Source organism: Muscardinus avellanarius, assembly GCF_963383645.1.
Source record: "Muscardinus avellanarius genome assembly, chromosome: 6".
Taxonomy (NCBI): Eukaryota; Metazoa; Chordata; class Mammalia; order Rodentia; family Gliridae; genus Muscardinus; species Muscardinus avellanarius.
The window spans coordinates 93,059,473-93,083,640 of record NC_137791.1 but is presented as its reverse complement, the minus strand read 5'-3'; the positions used below and the strand labels follow the sequence as shown (position 1 = coordinate 93,083,640).

General features: G+C 39.5%; 1 protein-coding gene across 1 annotated transcript; it reads left to right on the top strand.

Annotated features, from left to right (window-relative positions):
* Positions 1 to 1,028: 1,028 nt before the first annotated feature.
* Positions 1,029 to 20,253, top strand: REST (RE1 silencing transcription factor; the record flags this gene model as incomplete). The annotated part of the gene is made up of 3 exons (XM_080697914.1): positions 1,029 to 1,932; positions 11,127 to 11,210; positions 18,308 to 20,253. The coding sequence occupies exons 1-3, from the start codon at positions 1,038 to 1,040 to the stop codon at positions 20,251 to 20,253; spliced, it is 2,925 nt and encodes a 974-aa protein (XP_080554040.1). The 5' UTR covers positions 1,029 to 1,037.
* Positions 20,254 to 24,168: the final 3,915 nt, after the last annotated feature.

The following is a 24,168-nucleotide window of genomic DNA, read 5'->3' as shown; positions in this document are numbered from 1 at the left end:
AGTGCAAGAAAGTTGCTGATTGTCGTGTTGAGTTGTACAGTTTTTTTTTAGGGGGCTTGAAAAAGATTGTTTACATTCATCTGGAAGTTTATAATAAACTTCTCTTTACACAGGGAAAGGGGCTCATGCTTTTTTTTGACTTTTAAATTTGGGAAGTCATCAAAATTAGAAGAGACAAAGTGGTACTTTTTTCGCAACAGTTTTTTTCTTTGTTTAGTTCGTATGACATTCAGTTCAGTTAACCAGTTGTTAGCTGCCTTCCAGACTTGTGTACTTAACATGTACACAAAATGGCTTGTGAATTTCTTGGCTTTCTCATTCAGACCACGAGAATTGGAAGGACAATGGCTTACTTACAACCCCTGTGTTAAGTTTAACAATTTTTTTTCTTTTGGGCACTCTTGTTAGGCAAGTACTCTACCTAGTGAGTTATATTTCTAGCCCTTTTTTATTTTGAGACAGGATCTCGATAAGTTGCCCAGGCTGGTTTGGAACTTGCTATCCTCCTCCTTCAGTAGCTGGGATTACAGGTCTGCTACCTTGCCTGGTCTGATGAATACATTATGACAAACAATTGGTAGAAATTTTTTCAGGAAAAAGTGCATGTACAAGTGCGTGCAACAAAGAGAATTAGGAATTGACAAAGCTTTTTAGTGCATGTGGTGCTGGAGGTTAAACCCAGGGGCATACTACCTTCAAGCTACACCCCCCCCCCAGCTCGATTTTTTATTCTTTACTTTTGAAACAGGCTCTCACCAAGCTGGAGAGAGAACCTCACCAAGTAGCTGAGGCTGGCTGCAAACCTGCAATTCTTCTGTCTCAGCCTCCCAAGTACTGGGATTACAATTGTGAGCCACCACACCCGGTGGTGTTTAGTTTTTTGTTTAGTTTTAAAGGTTGTTTTGGGGAATGTTTTTTAATTCATGAAGGATTAGAATAATGCTTTGGTTTTAGGCAAGTAAGAGTTGCACTTAAACTGGTACTTTTCTTTTTTTGTGTGTGTGTTTGTGTGTATGTTCTTAATTCAGAATACAGTCATGGCTACCCAGGTGATGGGGCAGTCTTCTGGAGGAGGAGGGCTGTTCACTGGCAGTGGCAGCCTTGGCATGGCCTTAACCAACGACATGTATGACCTGCATGACCTCTCCAAAGCTGAACTGGCTGCACCTCAGCTTATCATGCTAGCAAACGTGGCCTTAACTGGGGAAGTAAATGGCAGCTGCTGTGATTACCTGGTTGGTGAAGAAAGACAGATGGCAGAATTGATGCCTGTTGGGGATAATAACTTTTCAGATAGTGAGGGAGAAGGACTTGAGGAATCTCCTGAAATAAAAGGTGAACCTAATGGACTGGAAAACATGGAACTGAGGAGTTTGGAACTCAATGCCGTAGAGCCACAGCCTGTATTTGAACCATCAGCTGCCCCAGAAATTTACAGCTCAAATAAAGATCTTCCTCCTGAAGCACCTGGAGCAGAGGACAAATGCAAGAACTTGAAGACCAAACCCTTCCGCTGCAAGCCATGCCAGTATGAAGCAGAATCTGAGGAACAGTTTGTGCATCACATCAGAGTTCATAGTGCCAAGAAACTTTTTGTGGAAGAAAGTGCAGAGAAGCAAGCAAAAGCCAGGGAGTCTGGCTCTTCCACTGCAGAAGAGGGAGACTTCTCTAAGGGCCCCATCCGCTGTGACCGCTGTGGTTACAACACCAACCGGTATGATCATTACACGGCACACCTGAAGCACCACACCAGAGCTGGAGATAATGAGCGGGTCTACAAGTGCATCATTTGCACTTACACAACAGTGAGCGAGTATCACTGGAGGAAACACTTGAGAAACCATTTTCCAAGGAAAGTGTACACATGTGGCAAATGCAACTACTTTTCAGACAGAAAAAACAATTATGTCCAGCATGTTCGGACTCATACAGGTAAGGAAAGCTTTCTAGGCCCATGGGTTTGGCTCTCAACATCTGATTGCTAAATCAGTAGTTCAATAAATAGTGCTTGGGAAAAGGGTTCAAATCCCAACTTCCACCATTAGCTCTCCTTGTGATCTTGGACAAGATATTTAACCTCTTGCGCCCTATTTTTTTTTTTTTTAAGATGGGATAAAAGTTTATATGGCTGGATAATTAAAGTAACATATAGAACAACAGTAAGTGTTATTTGGAGAACTAGGCATAAGAAATCTTACCAGTGCCCTTGGTAAAGCATTCATATGTGTTACTGGGGATTGAACCCCGGGGTGCATTGCCTCTGAGCTATAACCCCAGTTCTATTTTGTATTTTATTTTGAAATGGCCTTGCTAAGTTGCTGAGACTGGCCATGAATCTGTGATCCTCCTATCTTGGCCTCCCAAGTACTGGGATTATAGATGTGTGCACTGGACTCTTAAAGTATATATTCTAAAAACCTAGAGGTTAGCTAGGAGTGGTGGCTCATGCTTGTAATCCTAGCATTTGGAAGGCTGAGACAGGAGAATCATGGTTTACGGACAACCTCAGCTACTTATAGTGAGACCTTTTATAACTCAGTGAGACCCTGTTTCAAAATAAAGAATCAAAAATAGGGCTGGGGATGTAACTTAGGGATAGAATGCCCCTAGGTTCCATCCCCAGTACCACAGAAAAATAAAAATAAAAACCTAGGGTAGACCATTTCCCAAAATTAGACTGCTTTTTAAGTTTGGTGATAGAGAACATGGCTGAGAAGTAGTGTAGTTTATTACAGGAATTGAGGGCTTATATAAAAAGGAAGACCCCAGTAATTAACCTTGTATAGTTCCATTTAATAAAAAAAAGTCTAGCTTTAAATCATTTGATTTGTAGTGTTGGTTCCTGAATGGAACAGCTTGTCTTTTCCCCAAAAATATAGAAATGTGAGAAGTTAGGTTTTTTTTTTTTTTTTTTGGTAGTGCTGGGGACAGAAACCAGGGGCATTCTACCCCTGAGCCAGAGCCATCCCTTCCCTAGCTCTATTTTATTTTTTATTTTGAAACAAGTCTCACTAAGTTGCTGAGACTGGCAGGGAACCTCAATCCTCCTGCCTTAGCCTCTCAAGTACTGAGATTACAAGCGTGGACCATCAGGCCCGGCGTAGAAGTTAGATTTTAAAAGACGGGTGAAATTATCACTAGTTAAAACCATTTTCCTAAGAAAGCAGACATGCACATGGAAAATAGAATTGTTTTTCAGATAAGAAACAGTTGTGTATTCACTATATTCCAGTGCATACAGGTTGAAAAGGATGTTTCTAGTCCATAAGCACAAATCTATCAAGAGTTGAGGGGTTGGGAGCATAGCGCAGTAATACAGCAGGTGCTTAGTATGCCTGAGGCCCAGGATTTGATCTCTGGCACCAAGAATTGTTGAAACTTGCTTAGTTTTTCTCATGAAAAGTTTCAAACATCTCAGAAGTAAAGAAAATGCTGTGAGGCATGTAGCCATCATCTACACTAAAGAGTTGTCCATATTTTGTCATACCTGGCATATTTGTTATTAATTTTTAAAAAATAACATCTTGTTAGCCAGGTGTGGTGGGGCACGCTTGTAATCCCCATGCTTGGGATCCATGCTGGCTTAAGAGACCCTGTTTCCAAATATATATAAAAAAAAGGTCTGGGAGTGTAGCCCGGAGGTAGAAGGGTTTCCAGGAACCCAAGTACCACCCCCCAAAAAAAAAATCTTGTTGAGGTATATTCATTATCATGTAATACGTTAATTTATTTTTATTTATTTATTTAGTTTTGCGGGTCTGGAGATGGAATCCAGGGGCATTTGACCTCCGAGCTACACCCCCTGCCCTATTTTTTATTCTTTATTTTGAAATCGAGTCTTACTGAGTTGCAGAGGGCCTCACGAAGTAGCTGAGGCTGTCCGCGTAATATGTTAATTTTAAAAGTGTAATTTTTACACTTTTAAAAGTGTAATTTTTACACCACGCCGGGCGTAATATGTTAATTTTAAAAGTGTAATTCAATCTGGCTTTGGTGGTTCATGCTTGTGATTCCTGTACATGGGAGGCTTAGACAGTAGGATCACAGTTTTGAGGACAGCCTCAGCAACATAGTGAGACTCTCAGCAACCTAGTGAGAAAAACGCTTTTTCAAATTAACAAAAATAAAAGGGTGTAAGGACATATGCCTATAATTCCAGTACTTGGGAGGCTGAGACAGGAGGACCAGAGGTTTGCAGCCAGCATCAGCTACTTGGTGAGACCATGTTTCCAAATAAAAATAATAAGTAAATAAAGCCGAGTGTGGTGCTGCATACTTTAATTCCAGTACTTGGGAGGCCGAGACAGGAGGATCACATGGAAGCAAACCTCAGCAACTTAAGTGGGGGCCTCTGCAATTTATGAGACCTTGTTTCAAAATAAAAGAATAAAAAAGGGCTGAGGGTGTACCTTGATGGTGGAATGACATTGAGTTCCATCCTCAGTACCCCCTACCACATACACACACAAATTAAATAAAGTGGACCCGGGATGTAGCTTGGAGGTCAACTGCCTTTGGGTTTCAATCCTGAACACTACACACACACACACACACACACACACACACACACACACTAAATAGGGAGAGGGTTTAGGTCAGTGGTAGAACACTTCTGGATTCGATCTCCAGTACCATCAAAATAAGTGAAATGTGCAGTTCAGTGGTTTTTAGTGTATTCAGAGCTGTTCAGCCATCACCACAATCAGTTTTAGGACATTCTCATCACTTTGAAAAGAAGCTGCTATTTATTGGCAGTCATTTCCCATTTCTCCCTAACGCCTCTTGTTTGGTCCTGGAAGTTGAACCAAGGTCCTCCTTCATGCTAGGCAAGCTCTTTAACACTACATTACTAGCTCTTTATTTTTTTTGGTACTGGGGATTAAGCCCAGGGGTATTCTACCTCTGAGCTATACCCCAGCCCTATATTTTATTCTTTATTTTGAAACAAGGTCTCACTAAGTTGTGGAGAGCCTGGCTAAGTAGCTCAGGCTGTCTGTGAACTGCAGTCCTTTTGTCTCAGCCTCTCAAGTACTGGGATTATAAGTCTGTGTCACCACATCCAGCACCCCAAGCCTTTTTATTTTTTGCTTTTTTTTTTTTTTTTGGTGGTACTGGAGGTGGAACCCAGAGGCTTTCTGCCTCTGGGCTATACTCCCAGATCCATTTTATATTTTATTTGGAAACAGAGTCTCACTTAAGTAGCTGAGAGCCTCACTAAGTAGCTGAGGCTGGCTTCGAACCTATGCAATCCTCCTGTCTCACCCTCCCAAGCGTGGGGATTACAAGCGTTAGCCACCATGCCCGGTAAGAGGTCTTTTTTTTTTTTTTTTTTTTTTAAAGATGTTAGAGAGCCAGATTTGGTGGTGCATGGTAGTAATTCCCTTATTGAGAGGCTGAGACGAGAGAATAACAGGTTCAAGGCCAGCCTTAGCAACTTAGTGAGGCCATCTGCAACTTAGACCCTATTTCAAAATAAATAAAATAGAGCTGGGGATGTAGCTTAGGGGTAGAATGCCCCTGGGTTCTATTCCCAGTACCACCAAAAATGATGATGATGATAAAAGAAATAGTGTTGGACTCTTGGTAGTTAATTTTCACATTTTCCCCCATTTGTTCAGTTTTTTTTTCTTTTTTATTTGGTAGTAGGAATTGAGCACAAAGGCATTAATTATGCCTCCCAAGATACAACCCCCATCCCTTTTAATTTTGAAATCAGTTGGTAAGGCTGGCCTTCATTTTTTTTTAATCAGGCTCCTAAGTACTGGGATTATTAGTGCCACCATGCATGGCAATTTCTTTTCTTTTTTCTTTTTTTTTGAGGCACTGAGGATCAAAACCAGGTATATTCTACCATGGAACTATATCCCTAGATCTTTTCATTTCTTATTTTGAGACAGGATCTCACCGATTACCCCAATTGGCTTCAAACTTGGGAACCCCCTGTATTAGCCTTCCAAGTAGTTGGGATTGCAGGTGTGTACCAACCACTCTGGCTGTTTAATTTTCACCCTTCTAGTACAGTTTCCTGTACAAATTGGTACATTTGTGCCTGATGACTTGTCTGAACAAAACAAAGAGTAATCTAGTATTGAGCTTGTTTCTTTTTTGTTTGTTCATTTATTTGTTTCTTTGGTACTGGGGATTGAACCCAGGTGCATTCCATCTCTGAGCTACACTCACAGCCCTATTTTATTTTTATTTTGAAACAAGCTCTCACTAAGTTGATGAGTCTTACTACTTGCTGAGGCTGTCCTTGAATCTGTGATCTTCCTGTCTGCCTCCCAAGTACTAGGACTACAGGTGTGCGCCACTATACCTGGTTGGTATTATACTCCTGGGTGACAGATGGAAGGGGGCTGTAGGATGTTGGCAGGAGTTAACACTCCTTGGGATGGAATCCCACAAGTAAAGTGGGGAGAGGAATTGATGCCACTTTAAGTGGTAGATTTGTTTGGGGGGACTGGAGATGGAACCCAGGGGCATTCTACCTCTGAGGTGTACCCCCAGCCCTATTTTATTCTTCTGTTTTGAAACAGGGCCTTACTAAGTTGCTAAGACTGGCCTCGAATCTGTGATCTCCAATCTCAGCCTCCTAAGTACTGGGATAACTAGCATGTGCTACCATGTTCCCCTGCTAAGTGGTAGGTTTAAATAATGAAACTTGGCCGGGTGTGGTGGCACACTCTTGTAATCCCATCATTTGGGAGGCTGATACAGAAAGATCAGTTTGTGGCTAGCCTCACCACGCTTGTAATCCCAGCGCTTGGGAGGCTGAGATGGGGATTGCATAGGTTTGAGCCAGCCTCAGCTACTTCGTGAGGCTCTTAGCAACTTAGTGAGAACCTGTTTCCAAATAAAAGTATAAAATAGGTCTGGGAGTATAGCCCAGATGTAGAAAAGCCCCTGGATTCCACCCCCAGTAGCACTAACACACACACACACACACGCACGCACGCACGCACGTGCGCGCACCTATGGTGGCCCACACATGTAATCCCAGCATTTGGGAGGCGGAGACTGGAGGATCTCCGCTGAGGTTGCTGAGGTTGATGGACAACCTCAGCTACTTAGTAAGACCCTGTTTTTAAAAATGACTAAAATATAGGGCAGGGGCTGTAGCTCAGAGGTAGAATGCCCCTGGTTTTCATCCCAGTACCGCAATAAGAGAGAGTGTGTGTGTGTATAAAATGAAACTTGCAGAGGAATCCAATTACAAGAAAGACTTTAGCTGTAAGATTTCTAAGCCCCAGAAAATGTGTTAAAAGCTTTAAGAGCTAGTCCAGTAAAAATGTCCAACTCCTTTGGAATTTCACATAACCTGTGATTATCTCCATGCTTTGCCACTAGTTAATTCAAAATAAAGTTCAGGGCCGGGCGTGGTGGTGCACGCTTGTAATCCTCGTGCTTGGGAGGCAGAGACAGGAGGATTGCACAGGTTTGAAGCCAGCCGCGTGCTCTGGCTTAGGAGACCCTGTTTCCAACTAAAAATGTAAAAATAGGTCTGGGAGTGTAGCCCGGAGGTAGAAGGGCTTCCAGGAACCCCAGTACCACCAATAAATAAATAAATAAAGTTCAAACATTACAGAAATATGGAAGTTGGCAATCCTATCCAATAATCACTGGTTTGTATTAGATAAACTGTTAGAATAATCTCATATACAATATCTTAAACATAGATACTTTTGTATACATTATCCATAAATACTTCATATTCGTTTAACAGTTTTTCTAAAACTTTAGTGCCTGCTTGGGTTTGTGGTGCATGCCTGTTATACCAATACTTGGGAGGCCAAGAAAGGAGGATTGCAAGCCTAGCCTCAGCAACTTATTAGCAAGACCCTGTTTCAAAATTTAAAAAAATTTTAAAGGGCTGCAGTGTAGTTTGGAGGTAGAATGTCCCTGGGTTAATCCCCAGTACAATGAAAAATTAGAAAGAAAAATTAAAATAACAATATTTAAGATTGCCAAGCCAGGTATAGTAGAGTGCACATGTAGTCCCAGTTACTCAGAAGGGTGAGGCTAATCACTTGAGCCTAGGAGATCCAGGCCAGCTTGGGCGATGTAGGAAGACCATGTCTTGAAAAGAAGAAAACCCAAGCCTGACACAAAGGCTCATGCCTATCATCTCAGGACTTGGGAGGCTGGGATGGGAAGGAAGATCAAAGGCTTCCAGGGTGGCTTATCAATACCATTTCAAAATGGAAAGTATAAGGACTGGGCGTGTAGCTTAGAGGTAGAGTGTCCCTGGGTTCAGTCTTCAGTACCACAACAAAACACCCAATAATTAAGATCCTTGAGAGAGCTGGGCATGGTGGCTTACGCTTGTAATCTCAGCATTTGGGAGGCTGAGACCAGAGGATTGCGGTTCAAGGACCGCCTCAGCTACTTAGTGAGGCCCCTTGCAACTCAGTGAGACCGTTTCAAAATAAAGAATAAAAAAATAGGGCAGGGGGTGTAGCTTGGGGGTCGAATGCCCCTGGATTCCATCCCCAGACCCGCCAAAAAAAAAAAAAAGATCATTGAGGTAATAACTATGACCTGTGTTTAGTACAGAGCTTTTTTTCCCCCCTCAGTGCTAGAAATCTGAGGGCCTCTTGTATATTACACAAATGCTGATATCACTGAGCTGTGCCTCAGCCCAGTACATGACTTGTACACTGTGATGAATTTTCATGAATACATATAACCACCATGCAGGCCAACATAGAATTTTACCAGCACCCCAGTGTCTCTTACTGAATTGTTATTATTTTTTGGGGGTGCTGATACTGGGAAGTGAACCTAGGGGCATTTTTTTCTCCAAGATTACTCCAGCCTTTTTTATTTTGAAACAGTCTCATTAGGTTCCTGAGAGTTTCATTAAGTTGTTGAGGCTGTCCTCAAATCTGAGTTCCTCTTGTCTCAGTCTCCCAATTGCTGGAATTACAAGGCTGGAATTACAGGCATATGCCACCATGACTGACTAATTTTTTGACCAGTTTTTTTTTTAATCCCCTGATGCTGGGGATTTTAACCCAGTGTGTTCTATCTCTGAGCTACACCTTCAGCCCTGTTTTTATTTTTTATTTTTATTTATTTTGCAGGACCTGGGAACCCAGGGGCATTCTACATGTGAGCTATACCCCAGGCACGTTTTTTTGTTCTTTATTTTGAAAGGGTCTCACTGAGTAGCTCAGGCTGGCTTCGAATTTGCTATCCTTCTATCTCAGCCTCCCAAGTACTCCCAGTTGGCTTGTAGTCCCATACAAGCATGTGCCACCAAACCAGGCTACCAGCCCTAATTTTAGATTTGTATTGTGAAACAGTTTTAGTAGGTTGATGAGAATCTCACTATTTTTTGAGGCTGTTTTTGAACCTGCAATCCTCCTGTCTCAGCCTCTCAAATTACTGGGATTAGTAGGTGTGCATTACCACACTTGGCTGTCACTAAGCAATTTTAACAGTTCCCCAAAACAAAAGATGACTCTCAACAATAACTTTGTTGATTTGAGCAGGTTTAGGAGAGAAAAAGTGGAGAGAAGGGAAAATTTCACAGTTGGTATGTATTTTTAATTTTCTTTTTTTAATTTTTAGTACTGGGGATTGAACCCAGGGACATTCTACCTCTGAGCTACACCCCCAGCCCTATTTTTTTATTCTTTATTTTGAAACGGGCTCAATAAATTGGTGTGAGTCTCACTGAATAGCTGAGGCTCGCTTTGAACCTGAGATCCTCCTGTCTCAGCCTCCCCAATACTGGGATTACAAGCATGTGCTGCCATGCCCTGCCTTTTCTGATTTATTTTGTGCATGTGTGGTGGTGGTGGGGTGAACCATGGCTTCCCACATGCTAGACAAAGGCTCTACCACTGACCTGTATCCCAGCTTTAGGTGTCTATGTAATTGATTTTATGTATATAACTATCATTCATTTCTTATTTATCCTTTAAGGTTGATATTTCTACTGTGACTTTGTAATCACATAGTTTTTAATGTTCTGTGAGAATATCTTTACATGTCAATATTAAGTACATTTGGTCTTTTTTTCTGATAGTCCTGGGGATAGAACAAGGTCCTCCAGCATGCTAGGCAAGCACTGTCACTGAGCTCTACCCCCAGTTTTATTTTGAGTCAAAGTCCACCTAAGTTGCTTAGGCTGGCATTCAACTTGCCATCCTCTTGCCTCAGCCTCCTGAGAGGTGGAATTACAGGCAAGTGCCATCACACCTTGACAATAGTGTGTGTGTGTGTGTGGGGGGGGGGACTGGGGATTGAACCCAGGGGCACTCTACCTCAGAGTTAAGTTGCCAAGGGCTTGGCTAAGTTGGTGAAGATGGCCTCAAGCCTGTGATCTTCCTGTTTTCATCCTCCCACATATTGGGCTTATAGGTAGGTGCCTATATATTGATTTGTATTTCTCTTATGTCTAATAATGTGCATTTTGGTGGTGAATGGATACTGGGGATTCATTGAACCCAGGGACACTACCACTGAGCTATATTCCTAGTCCTTTTATTTTTAATTTTGAGGCAGGAGATACCTAAATTGCTTGGTGTCTGGCCTTGGAACTTGCTGTACTTTAGCCTCCTAAGTAGCTGGAATTACAGGAATACACCACTGTATCTAGCACAGCCTAAGTTTTTTTTTTTTTTTTTTTTTTTTTTTTGGTGCTGAGGATGGAACTTCCAGACCTATTTTATATTTTTTATTTGGAAACAGGGTCTCACTAAATTGCTGAGAGCCTCACTAAGTAGCTGAGGCTGGCTTTGAACCTACGCAATCCTCCTGTCTCAGCCTCCCAAGTACTGGGATTACAAGTGTGCGCCACCATGCCCAGCACAGCTTAATTCTTAATGTAATAATATATGTAACATCACTGAAAATTAAAAAGAATTCAGAAAGCCAGTGGTACTGTTTTTGTCCACAAAGTTGAGATAATGTAGTTACATAAATTCTGAAATAAACTATTTACGTTTCTAATATATGATAAATTGACTATTTTGCTAGGAACGTTTCTAATATATGATAAATTGACTATTTTGCTAGGAACAGGAAAAAGAAAATCTTTGCTAAAACATGTTCAGTACTTAATTTGTTACATTGTCTTTTGTTACATTTAAACACTGTTCATTATTATAATTTTGCAGGAGAGCGCCCTTATAAATGTGAACTTTGTCCTTATTCAAGTTCTCAGAAGACTCATCTAACTAGACATATGCGCACTCATTCAGGTTGGTATGAAACAAAGTTTTCAACCAGTTTCATTAAATTGCCGTTATTTTAATTTTGGTATTTTGGGGTTTTTCTTTTTTGTTGTAAAATACCATTACAAAGAAATTAATTTAGACCTCCAATTGAGTCATCTATGGCATATTTTCAATATAAATTTAGAAATTATATGAGGTGGTCAGTGTCCTATTCGTGTGTAGCTAAATTTAAGTGGGAATCAGTAACATTCCATAGGTGAAATTCCTTAAAATTCAATGTAAATTTTGTGCACTCTTTCTGAGGTAGGGTTTTTTTTTTTTTATCAAATCTTCATAATTCTGTGACTTCAGTAGAAATTACCCTTCTCACATCCCCCCAACATCTAATGCTGACCTTCATAGTGTGTGATTGCCAGGTGTCAGGGGGTTGTCCTTCTCAGGTTTCAACATTTGGGTTTGAGGTTTGAGAACAGCCTCAGAACATAGACTCTCAGCAACCTAGTAATATCCTGTTTTAAAATAAAAATAGAATAGGGCAGGGGATATAGCTCAGAAGTAGAAAGCCCCTGGGTTCTAAAAAAATGTGTTTTGTTGGAGTTTTTGAGAACTTATTTTCAAGTTAAACTTAAAAGAATAATCTAGGGTATCAATTTATTAACCGATAACAAAGTGCAGAGTGTAATAAGTAGGAGATTGATCCATTTGTAGAAACTGAAACAATCATGATCACTGTGGAGAGTTGATCCCTATTAAGAATATGTAAGTGGCCAAATTTAAAAAGTAAATGTTAAGGCATTTATTTGTTTGTTTATTTATTTATTTATTTTGTGGCATTGAGGAATAAACCCAGGGGTGTTCTGCTACTGAGCTGCATCCCAAGTCCTTTCATTCTTTATTTTGAGAACGTCTGTCTCACTAAATTGCTGAGGCTGGCTTCAAATTTGCCATCCTCTTGATGCAGCCTCCCTCATCTCTGGGATTACAGGCTTGCATCACAATACCCAGTTAAATCTTAATTTTTTTTTTTTTTCGGGGTCTGGGGATGGAACCCGAGGGCATTTGACCTCTGAGCTACACCCCCTGTGCTATTTTTTTATTTTTTTGGAACCGGGTCTCACTGAGTTGCGGAGGGCCTCACTAAGCAGCTGAGGCTGTCCGCGAACCGCAATCCTCTGGTCTCAGCCTCCCGAATGCTGGGATTACAAGCATGCACCACCACGCCCGGCTAAATCTTAATTTAAGTGTTCTTAAATAGAAAATTTCTACTCTGGTCCTAATGACTTTGGGTGAAGCAGCACTTCTGAGCAGAGTATTCTCCTTTTGGATTTAGAATGTATGTTTATGTATGGAAAGTAAGCTACATTTTTTGATGTTTGTCAAAAGTCATTGTAGACTTACCTCCTCTAATTTACTAAGTACTGTAGATATGTACAGTCCATTTGGGTAGCTGCCAGTGGCTATTACACTTGTGATAAACAGCTCTTTTGAATTGAGTTTTATTAAATGCATAGTATATATTAAGTTATAGGAAAAATAAAAGATTTTAGTAGATATATTTAATAAGTTATATCTAATATGTATAACAAACATATTTAATACATTTTAGAATATTGAATACATGTCATAATTAGATATATTGGGTTAAACAAGCAATAAAATTAATTTTACCTGTTTTTTTTTTTTTTTATTTTTTTAACCCAGGGGCATTTGACCTCCGAGCTACACCCCCTGCCCTATTTTTTATTCTTTATTTTGAAACCGGGTCTCACTGAGTTGCAGAGGGCCTCACTAAGTAGCTGAGGCTGTCCTTGAACCGCGAACCTCCAGGTCTCAGCCTCCTGAATGCTGGGATTAAAAGCGTTCGCCACTACACCCAGCGACCTGTTTTCTTTATCTTGTAATGTGACTACTAGAAATATTTTTATTATATATATGATTCACTTTATATTGTTGTACATTTTTGCCTTAAGTCAGTAATAAAAGTTAGGTGTAATTATAGATTTTTATTTATTTGAACAACTGCAAAGATATCTCATAATTTTTTGTTGTTTGGGGTTTTGTTTTTGTTTTTTTAGTGCTTTTTTTGTGATGCTGGGGATGAACCCGGGGCTTCTTGCATGCTACCACTGAGCTATACTATCCCCTTAGCTCCTGTAGTATTCTTTTTTGTTTGTTTTTCTCTTATTTATTTTTTATTTTTGTGGCACTGGGGATTAAACCCAGAGGCATTCCACCTCCAAGCTAAACTCCCAGACCAATTTTATTTCTTATTTGTAAATGGATGCACTAAGTTGCAGAGGACCTTGCTAGATTGTGAAGGGTTATTTCAAACCTATAATCCTCCTGTCTCAGCCTCCAAAGTACTGGGATTACAAGTGTGCGCTACCACACCTGGCTTATTATTGTGTTTTGTTTTGTTTTGTTTTGTTTTTTTTCAAAAATTTTTTTTGTGGTACTAGGAATTAAACTGAGAGGTATTTTACCTCCAAGCTATACCCCAACCCAATTTTTTTTTTTTAATTTGGAAACCAGGTTTTGCTAGGTTGCCAAGACTAGCTTTGAACCTGTGATCCTCCTGTCTCAGCCTCCCAAGTACTGGGATTACAGGTGTGTGCCACCATGCCTAGAATTTTTTTTTTTTTTTTTTTTTTTTTTGTACTGGGAATTGAACTCAGAGGCATTCTACCTCTGAGCTACATCCCTAGCCTACTTTTATTTCTTATTTTGAAATAGAATCTGTCAAAGGTGTGGCTGACCTTGAACCTGTGATCCTCCTGTCTTAGCCTCTCAAGTACTGGGATTACAAGTATATGTGTCACCACGCCTGGCTTTTTTTTTTTTTTTTTTTTTTTCTTTTCTGTAATTTTTTTTTTTTTTTTTTTTTGTAGGTCTGGGACTGGAACCCAGGGGCATTTGACCTCTGAGCTACATCCCCTGCCCTATTTTTTATTCTTTATTTTGAAACAGGGTCTCACTAAGTTGCAGAGGGCATCACTAAGTAGCTGAGGTTGTCCGTGAACCATGATCCTCCAGTCTCAGCCTCCCAAATGCTGGGATCGCAAGTGTGCCACCACGCCCAGCTTTAGAATATTTCTTTACTTGCATAAATTTTATGTCATTTCTTAGAAATATGGAACACTTGAGCTGGGTGGGGTGGTGCACGCCTACAATTCCAGCATTTGGGAGGTTGAGACAGGAGGATCTACGTTCAAGGACAGCTTCAGCTTCGTGAGGAGCTGTGCAACTCAGTGAGACCCTTTTTCTTTTTCTTTTCTTTATTTTTTATTTATTTATTTATTTATTTTTGGGGTGTGTGTGTGTGTGTGTGTGTGTGTGTGTGTGTGAGATAGTGGGGGTGGAACCCAGAGGCTTTCTACCTCTGGGCTATACTCCCAGACCCATTTTATATTTTATTTGGAAACAGGGTCTCACTAAGTTGCTTAGAGCCTCACTAAGTAGCTGTGGCTGGCTTCAAACCTGCATGATCCTCCTGTCTCAGCCTCCCAAGCGCCACCACACCCGGCTGAGACCCTTTTTCAAAATAAAGAATTTTAAAAAATATATGCTTGAGGGTGTAGCTCAGAAGTAGAATTTCCCTGGGTTCTATCCCCACTACCAGGGGGAAAAATATGGAACATTTCAAAAATTCGTCTGTCATCCTTGCGCATGCTAATATTCTCTGTATTGTTCCATGTGCTGTTGAAGCAAGCAGTCCTGTTTTTATTATTTTGAAACAGGGCTTTATTAAATTGTGAAGGGCATAAGTAGCTAAGGCTGGTTGCAATCTTCCTGTCTTAGCCTCAAGTACTGGGATTAGGAGCATGTGCTACAATGGTTGGCTGCTTGCTAATTTTTTTTTTGTGTGTGTGTGGTACTGGGGTTCCTGGAAGCCCTTCTACCTCCGGGCTACACTCCAGACCTGTTTTTTATATTTTTATTTGGAAACAGGGTCTCTTAAGCCAGCGCTGGCTGGCTTCGAACCTGCACGATTCTTCTGTCTCCACCTCCCAAGCATAGGGATTACAAGCTGAGTAAATATTTTTTAAAAATCTCTCTGTCTCAGGCCAGTCCCAGTCGTATAGACCTGTTGACCCAACTGCTCAGGAGGCTGAGGCAGGAGGATGGCAAGTTTGAGTCTAACCTGAGCAACTTTGTTCATTCTTAGAAATAAAAAGGGCTGAGGATGTAGCTCAATGGTAGAGTACCCTGGATTCAATCCCTAGCACAGAAAAAGAATCTTTTTGTTTGTTTCTGTATGTGGTACTCGGAATTGAACCCAGAGGCATGCTACTCTTAAGCTACACCCACGGCCCTTTTTTAAATTTTTTTTTTGTTTTGAAATAAACTCTCAATAGGTTGGCGAGATTCTTGCTAAGTTGCTGAGGCTGGTCTTGAACATAAGTCTTCCCGTTTCATATTCTCCCAGGTACTGGGATTATAGGCATACATCACCATACCTGGTATTTTTCTTTTTTTTTTTTCCCCAATTTTTAAAATTAAGAGCCAGGCGTGGTGGCACATCCCTGTAATTCTAGTACTTGGGAGGTTGAAACTGGAGGATCACAGGTTTGAGGCAAAACTCAGAAACTTAGATCCTATTTCAAAATAAAAAGGCTTGTGGGGTATAGCTCAGAGGTAGAATGCCTCTTGGTTCAGTACCCACCACCACCTAGTAAGATCTTTGAGACAGGGTCTTGCGGTGTTGCTTGGGGTGGCCTCAACGTTGTGATCTTACTGCCTCAGCCTTCCCAGTATGTGTGATTATACACTACTGTTTCTGGCTGTGCTTTTCTTTTTTTTTTTTTTTTTTTTTGCGATACAGGGATGGGACCCAGGGGCATTCTGCATCTAAGCTACACCCTTATCTCCTATCCCCAATTTTTTATTTTTTGACACTGGGGATGGAACCCAGGGGCATTCTACCTCCGAGCTACACTCCCTGCCCTATTTTTTTTAATTCTTTATTTTGAAACAGGGTCTCACTAAGTTGTGGAGAGCCTCACTAAGTAGCTGAGGCTGTCTGTGAACTGTGGTCCTCTGCTCTCAGCCTCCCAAATCCTGGGATTACAAGCATGTGCCACCATGCCCAGCTTCATGCTATCAAATTTTAAACAAAATTTCTTGTCCTTTGTTTAACCATTTCATAAGTATGGAGGCTTATACCTGGATTGATGCTTGCTGTGTAGAAATTCTTATTAACTAGGGTAATGACATTTTAGTTAAATTCTTTTTTATGAGCACAAATGTTTTCTTGAAGTGAAAACCCCATTCACTGGATACTATTTACTCAGAGGTAGGGCTTAAAATAGGAAAGACAAGGTAAATACTTGAATCTTTTTCCTTGTTATTTACTCATACTAAAAATTACTAGTTGGTTCCAAAAGTGAGAAGCTACCAGTTATCATATTGAATGCATGCTTTCTGTTCCATGTAACTACTTTGTATGGATCAGATTATTTATAACTCACAACACTTAGGGAATATTTTATATATGAAGAAATTGAGCAGTAGAGAGGTTTCAGTACTTTGCTCAAGGTGTTCCATAAGCAAATTGCAAAATCCATATTTTGTCTTTCAGAGAGTCTTAACTTTGGAGGAACTTCTTAGCCACTGTGCTTAATTTCTCCACTATGTATCTATACATAATAAGCAAATGTTTGTCTCCTTTTAGATCATTTATTGGAGAGGACACTGTAGGACCAAGTATAGAATAGTATCTACAGCAGCATGTTGTTTCTGATATTGTCTGCCAGGCATGGTCATCCCAGTAATTGGGAGGCTGAGATAGGAGGAAGCCAGTGTCAAGCAACTTAGTGAGACATGTTTTAAAATAAAAGGTAAAAAAGTCTTGAGTAAAATGCTCATGGTGAATGTTCAACTCCTCCCACTCACTCCTGAAAAAAAAATTGCTACATATCTAATCTGACCTGGATAAGTGTTTGTTTTGTGATTGTGAGAATATTATCACCACCTTCTAATCAGTAAAGTTTAACATCTACATGGTTTTACTTGTTTGAATTTTGCTTTATGAAAAACTTCAGTAAAATTTGGTAATAACTTGAGAATGTTTGAGAGATGAATTTTCATAAATGTCAATTTCCATTTCTCTACTATGCATTCCATTGGACCAGTGGGGTATGGATACCATTTGATAATATTTACTAGAGTGTGATCTAGATGGGTATGTATTCAGGTAGAATGTGTTATTCTTATGCCTGGGTCTGGGGGTGGCTCTGGTTTTGTATGTATCTGTGATTATGACTGTTTGCTTATGTTGCATACTGTATCTATTTGTCTGTTTCTCATGTATTACAGTTTAGATGCCCATTTTATAGAAAAATTGACAGGAAAAAGTTTTCTGAATAATTATCTTGGCTATTTATTTGCTTTAAGATTGCTCTGAGCTGGGCGTGGTGGCGCACGCTTGTAATCCCAGTACTTGGGAGGCTGAAACAGGAGGATCACAGGTTTGAAGCCAGCCTCGGCAACTTGGCGAGGCTCTTTGCAACTTGGTGAGACCTTGTTTCCAAATAAGAAGTAAAACTGGGCTGGGGGTATAACTTGGAGGTAGAATGCCTCTGGGTTCTCAGCAAGGCTTGCCTCAGCTTTTGTCAGTATTTTATCAGAAAGCTTCTGGCTCTCTTTGCTCCCTTAGGCCAAGGCAGAGTTGAAAACCATGTACTCACGACCTGGGGTATTGCCCGGGGGAAAATATTTCCCTAAATTTATTTATAATGGATGGGAATTTATATTCTACTCTGATGTACATTTAATTTACCTTAATTGAAAACTTTTAAAAATATTTTGTTAGCAGCCTTGCCCCAAAATTAACATCCAGAGCCCAGCTATACTTTGCCAATAATTCTGTTTCCTGATGAATCTTTGTTTTTTAATAGCACTATAAAATTTTTTGAAGATGACAGTTGGCTGAGATAATTATTCCTTTATGAGTTTGAGAAACAGTGTTAAGATTTAGAGAAAAGCTATACAGACATGGTAAATGTAAGGTGCATGATAATCTTTTCAATAGTCTTTGTGGTTACTTTATACAATTCCTTTTAAGTATATTTTATTCTTTATGTCTTAATCTATGTCTGCTAACACTTCTTGTTTACCTTCAGGTGAGAAACCATTTAAATGTGATCAGTGCAGTTATGTGGCCTCTAATCAACATGAAGTAACTCGCCATGCAAGACAGGTTCACAATGGGCCTAAACCTCTTAATTGCCCTCACTGTGATTATAAAACAGCAGATAGAAGCAACTTTAAAAAACACGTTGAGCTTCATGTGAACCCACGGCAGTTCAATTGCCCTGTGTGTGACTATGCAGCTTCCAAGAAATGTAATCTACAATACCATTTCAAATCCAAGCATCCTACTTGTCCCAGTAAAACAATGGATGTCTCAAAAGTGAAACTAAAGAAAACCAAAAAGAGAGAGGCTAATTTGCCTGATAATAATATTACCAATGAAAAAGCAGAAACAGAGCAAACAAAAATAAAGGGGGATGTTGCTGGAAAGAAAAGTGAGAAGTCTGTAAAAGTGGAGAAAAAAGATAATGTTTCAAAAGAGAAAAAACCTTACAGCAATGTCTCAGTGATCCAAGTGACTACTAGAACTCGCAAGTCAGCAACAGAAACTAAAGAGACTGATGTGCATACAAGAAATAATTCAGAAAAATCTTGCAAAAATAAGAAAAGTAAAAGGAAGATGGAAGCTGAAGCCCATTCCTCTCATGATCCCGTGAATGATGAGGAACCTGTGGCGAAAAAGAAAAAGAAGGTAGAAAACAGATCCAGAAATAGTCAGGAAATGCCAAAGGGTGAAAGCAAAGTGGAGGAGAATAAAAAGCAAAATACCTATGTGAAAAGAAGCACAAAGAAGAAAACTCCTAAAAATAAATCAAGTAAAAAAACCAGTAAGCCTGCTCAGAAGGAGCCGTCTCAAAAGGAACCTGTTCAGAAGGAGCCTGCTCAGATGGAGCCTGTTCCCGAGGCTGTTCCAGAGGGGCCTGTTCAAATAGAATCTGCCCCCATGGAGACTGATCCTGAGGAGCGGCCACCTCCTATGGACCCCGCCCACCTGGAGGTTGTTCACGAGGAGCCTGCTCAGATGGAGCCCCCGCCTCCCACCCAGCCTGCTGTATCCTTGGAGCCTGCTCAGGTGGAGCCGCCGCCTCCCATAGATCTTCCTCTTGACAAAGAGCCAATTACTCAAAAGGCTTCTCCTCGAAAAGATAATAGAAAGGAAAAGTCCAACATACAGAGTGAAATGGCACAGAAGGAACAAGTCCTTATTGAAGTTGGTTTAGTGCCGGTTAAAGATAGCCAGGTTTTAAAGGAAAGTACAAGTACACAGGATCTCTCAGCATCACCATCACCACTGCCAAAGGAAAATGTACAAGAAGAGTCAAAAGACCAAAAACCGTTCCCTGAAGGTGAAGGAAATAAAGAAGGCCCTCTTCAAAAAATAGGAGCAGCAGAAGAAGGTGAAAATCTAGGTGATGTTGCTGCTACCAAGGAATCTACCAGTGGTTCATCTTCTGGACAAAAGTTGAATATACCAGAGGGTGAAATTTTAGATGATAAATATCAGACTGATTCAACCGAAATGGAAATCGATACTGATCAGAACACAACAGAGAATCTCCTTGGTAAAGACTTGGCAGTTGAAGAACCAGTTTCACCATTGCTTCTTCCCTCGCCAGGAGAAGAATGTGAAGCAGTGTCCAAAACTGCCCCGGCTTCTCCCCCTGTCACTGTGGCAGTGAGTGAGTCTCAGGAAATTGATGAAGATGAAGGCATTCACAGTCACGATGGGAGCGACCTAAGTGACAACATGTCAGAGGGCAGTGATGATTCTGGGTTGCACGGGGCTCGTCCAGTTCCACAAGACACTAGCACAAAAAATGCAAAGGAAGCATTGGCAGTCAGGGTAACTGAGGGGGATTTTGTATGTATCTTCTGTGATCGTTCTTTTAGAAAGGAAAAAGATTATAGCAAACACCTCAATCGCCATTTGGTTAATGTATACTTCCTCGAAAAAGCAGCTAAAGGGCAGGAGTAATTAAACTTTGGATGCAGTTGCAGTTTTTAGTTTGCAAGAGCTTTTAAATTTTATATTTGTTTATAGTAGTAGACAGCTGTTTAAGATTGCTTTAATTAATGTCCAATGTTGATTTTTAAGTGGCATTCTTTTTCTTAGGACTTTATGTATACCTGTTGATGTATAAATTTTAGCAAACCCAAGGGAGTTAGTATACTAAAACCAGCAGATACCTAAATCTTTTAGTTTAAGCGATCAGTTGAAATGGGAAGGCCAAGATGATATAATAGCATTGTTTTGCTTTGACCAGCTACACCTTGTCAGATTTTCTCCATGTCTATCTTCTGGATCACTTTAGTTGACTTTTTAGTTTGTTTAGCTCTATAAAAATTGGCTTAATAGCAAATTACTTGAAATTTTTGCCTGCTTTATATAAAGTTAGCACTTTAAGATTTCTTTAGAGATGAAAAAAGACATTTAAATTGAAGAAAAATTCTCAGCAGTGGACAAAGTATCAGTCCAGGTATTTACTTCCTGAGTTTTGATCATTATTTTTGTGTGTGCATAAAAACAGTGATTTTTTTTGGTGTGTGTGTGTGTGTGTGTGTGTGGTTTTTTTTTTTTTTGGTGCTTTAATGGCTTAAGATGTTGCACATTGTTTTTTTTTTAACCTATGCAGTTAAATTTTTTCTAGAAATAGCATTTGTGTTGAACAGTAACACTTTATACATATATATGCATGTTTATTTTGGCCTCTTTGGAGGGATGCTTTTTAGGCTTGTTTGCAAAAGGGCAGTTTTTCTTTGCTGCAGTTGTCTTTTTTGCAGAAGAGTAGTGTGTGCAAGTTTGTGAGCAAATGAAACATGCAGGTTCAATCCATTTTCATATCTTATATCTATGCCAGAATCTGTATTTCATATAAATTATTTATTGAATGAGTATAGTAAATTCACAGCTATCTTTGGATTTTGCAATAAATAAGCCACTAGGTTCCATTTTGAACAAATTTTTATCTCAAAATTCCAACCAGCTATTTTTGTTTTTAATTTCATTTTTATATTTTGCCTGTTCTGGTACAACTATATTACAGTTAACGTTACAATTAAAGTGTAATGTTACCCGTGAGGAAAACCTTTTCTTACAGAGAGATGTTTGGTGTCCTTGTGGCTACTCAGCTGAATAAAGAACTAAGTAAGACTTGGAACCTGCAAGTCTGGAATTATGAAACATAATTATTCCTTCAAGTTGTACAGAGTATCACTTGTGAGATTCCAAAGCCATAACTGCTACAAGGCAAATCTAGACTGAGGTGGTATGAGTTCTGGCAAGCCAGCTGCAACTTCCTATGATGACACAGTGAAAAAGGCTGGTGAACTTGCATACAGTCCAGATCTTGCAAGTCATACTTTCTCAGGGATCTCCACAAACTAGTGGGTATCCTGGCTGTCCTCGTGACAGCTGCTTTGTACAGATGAGGCCTCAACTGAATTGCAGCTATCTGGTGTTCCTATGGGGCACTTTGTATGACAAAGGGTGTGTACTCCAAAATTGTTTTGTAGGTTCTTTGGCCAGTTGCCAGAGAGTATAAAGAATCCAACATAGTTTTTTTTTCTTTCTTTCTTTCATGTTAGGAGCTGTTATTGCAGTAAAATAAAGTATAGACCCCGTAGGGAGTCTTGAATTCTCAGCTCCCATGTTCTGTTTTGAAATGACCCCTTCATATTTTGTTTCTCTCTTTTTACCTGGTGAACTTTGAGGCAGGCTTCAGATTTTGGCAGTAGAACATGAAAGATTAGGATAAGCATTAATGTATGAGTGGAAAATGTCTTAAAAATGTGAGTGAAGTTTGAGTTAAAAGTTGTTTAAACTTGGAATTGACTGGGAGGCCAAAGATTTAAAGAAGCAGAAGATTCTCTCAAGACATAAGTAAGTCGTGTGAGAATGGTGTGTGTTTGTGTGTGTGCATGAGATTTGATGTTGAATTCTAGGCTCCGACAATCATTGTCAGCAGGATTGATCAAGCTGCAAATATTTATGTTTTAAATTATAAAGCTAGTTAAGTCTAACAACTAGTTTTAATGTTAATAAGCACATTTTACCTAAGTTACTTTTGACATATTGAAAAAGATTCATCTTAAGCAAAGATTGGAGATTTGGAATCTGCTTAGGGAAGAGGTCTTTGTGGATTCTTTCATACTGCAAAAGAAAGAAATTTTGCCTTCTCAGAAATTGACCAGTTTCTAACCTAGTCTTTAAGACTAGAATGCTAAAACATAAATATGAAGGAAATTAAAACCCCTATTGAATTGATCTGTAAAAACATTGTTACTGGAAATTGACTGGGACTTGAGGCCTTTCTTCCAGAAAACAAGGACTTGATAATCAGGCCTATATTAGGTCCTGAACCTTAATGCCATGTATTTGTACTTAATAAAAATTGTTTCAATGAAAAGTATATTAGTAATTGGAACTTCTGGTCCAGTTGGGAGTTCTTCCATTTGAAAAATGTGATATTTGCATGGGACTGTTTTAATCTTTTCTAGTCTCCCCACCCCCAATAGAATTAAAAATAGACTTTTCCCTTTTGATAAAAGAACAAAAATGAACATGTTACTTGTAAATTGATTTTTAGTAACTAGTGATAAACTTGAAATACTAGAATACATTATAAGCCTAATCCTAGGTAGCCTTATGGAAATGTATCTTTTAATTATTTTTTGAACCTGTATTCACATTGGTTTTCAAGATATTTTAAGTTATATTTTTTTTTCCTCGTTTTCAGAGCTGCTTCATATTTGGGGCTACTTTTTTATTGATGCATCATTCATAAGGGGCTACATTATTTTGATAAGACTTATAACTGTGGCAAGATGTTTTAATCTAGTCTTCCAAGAAGGGCCGTTTTGTTTTTGTCTTCCCCCTCCCTTTAGAATCACTTCTAAAGGCGTGTGGTATTTTACTTTGGGGACTATTTTATGAGTGTTGATAAAAATTAAAACCCAAGTTGACCTCATCGCATGTCACCCCATGAATGTTGACAGTGGAAGGAGTACCTTGCCTATAGTAGACTGTCACTTCTGGACTGAAAAGCTGGGGAAGAAACTTAATATTCTTTGCGGTCAGAAAAACTTAAAAGCTAGTGTGCTGAGTTTTCCTGTTAACCTCAGCAGATGAAGTAAGCTGATAGTGTTAATTCAGATTTTAAAAATTTTCTGAATCTTGGTTTGTGTAGATTTACAGTCTACATGAAATATTAACTGAATCAGATAGCTTTTACAGTTCCATGTGTGTGTATGTAGGCACTCTGCCACCCTCTTCCATATGCATTAGTTACTGAACTTTCTAAACTGGCATTGTAACATTACAACAATGTTTTGTTGCACCAATTTTTTAAACTTTACAGTGCAATACGTGTTATTTTTCTGAGGCAAACCAAAGGTATATTTCTCAAGGTTCTTGCTGCCTTCTTTAGCATCATTTGATGGAGGATCTTTTATATACATTTGTAATAGGGCAGATTGCAGATCCTTTTTAAAATCTTAAACCATGTACCAAGATTTTGGTTGAAATTGTGTAGGATAAGTTAAATGCATTCTATTAACCAATATGAGTATATTTCTATAAGCATAGTTATGTTGAAATAAAGTTTTAAAAAGCATGATGCCTATGTTTATTATTTTCCAGATTTGCAAGTATAATTTCTGAGATTGTTTGCCCATGTGACCTGCTGAAAGATCACAGCAGTGTGTGTGTGTGTGTGTGTGTGTGTGTGTGTGTGTGTGGTGTGTGTGTGTGTGTGTGTGTGTGTGTGTGTGTGTGTGTGTGTTGGGGATTGGGCCTCAGGGCATTCTCCAGGTCCCAATATTTATTTAGTTTTTTGGAAACAGGGTCTAAGTTGCTGAGAACCTTATTAAGTTGCTGATACTGACTCAAACC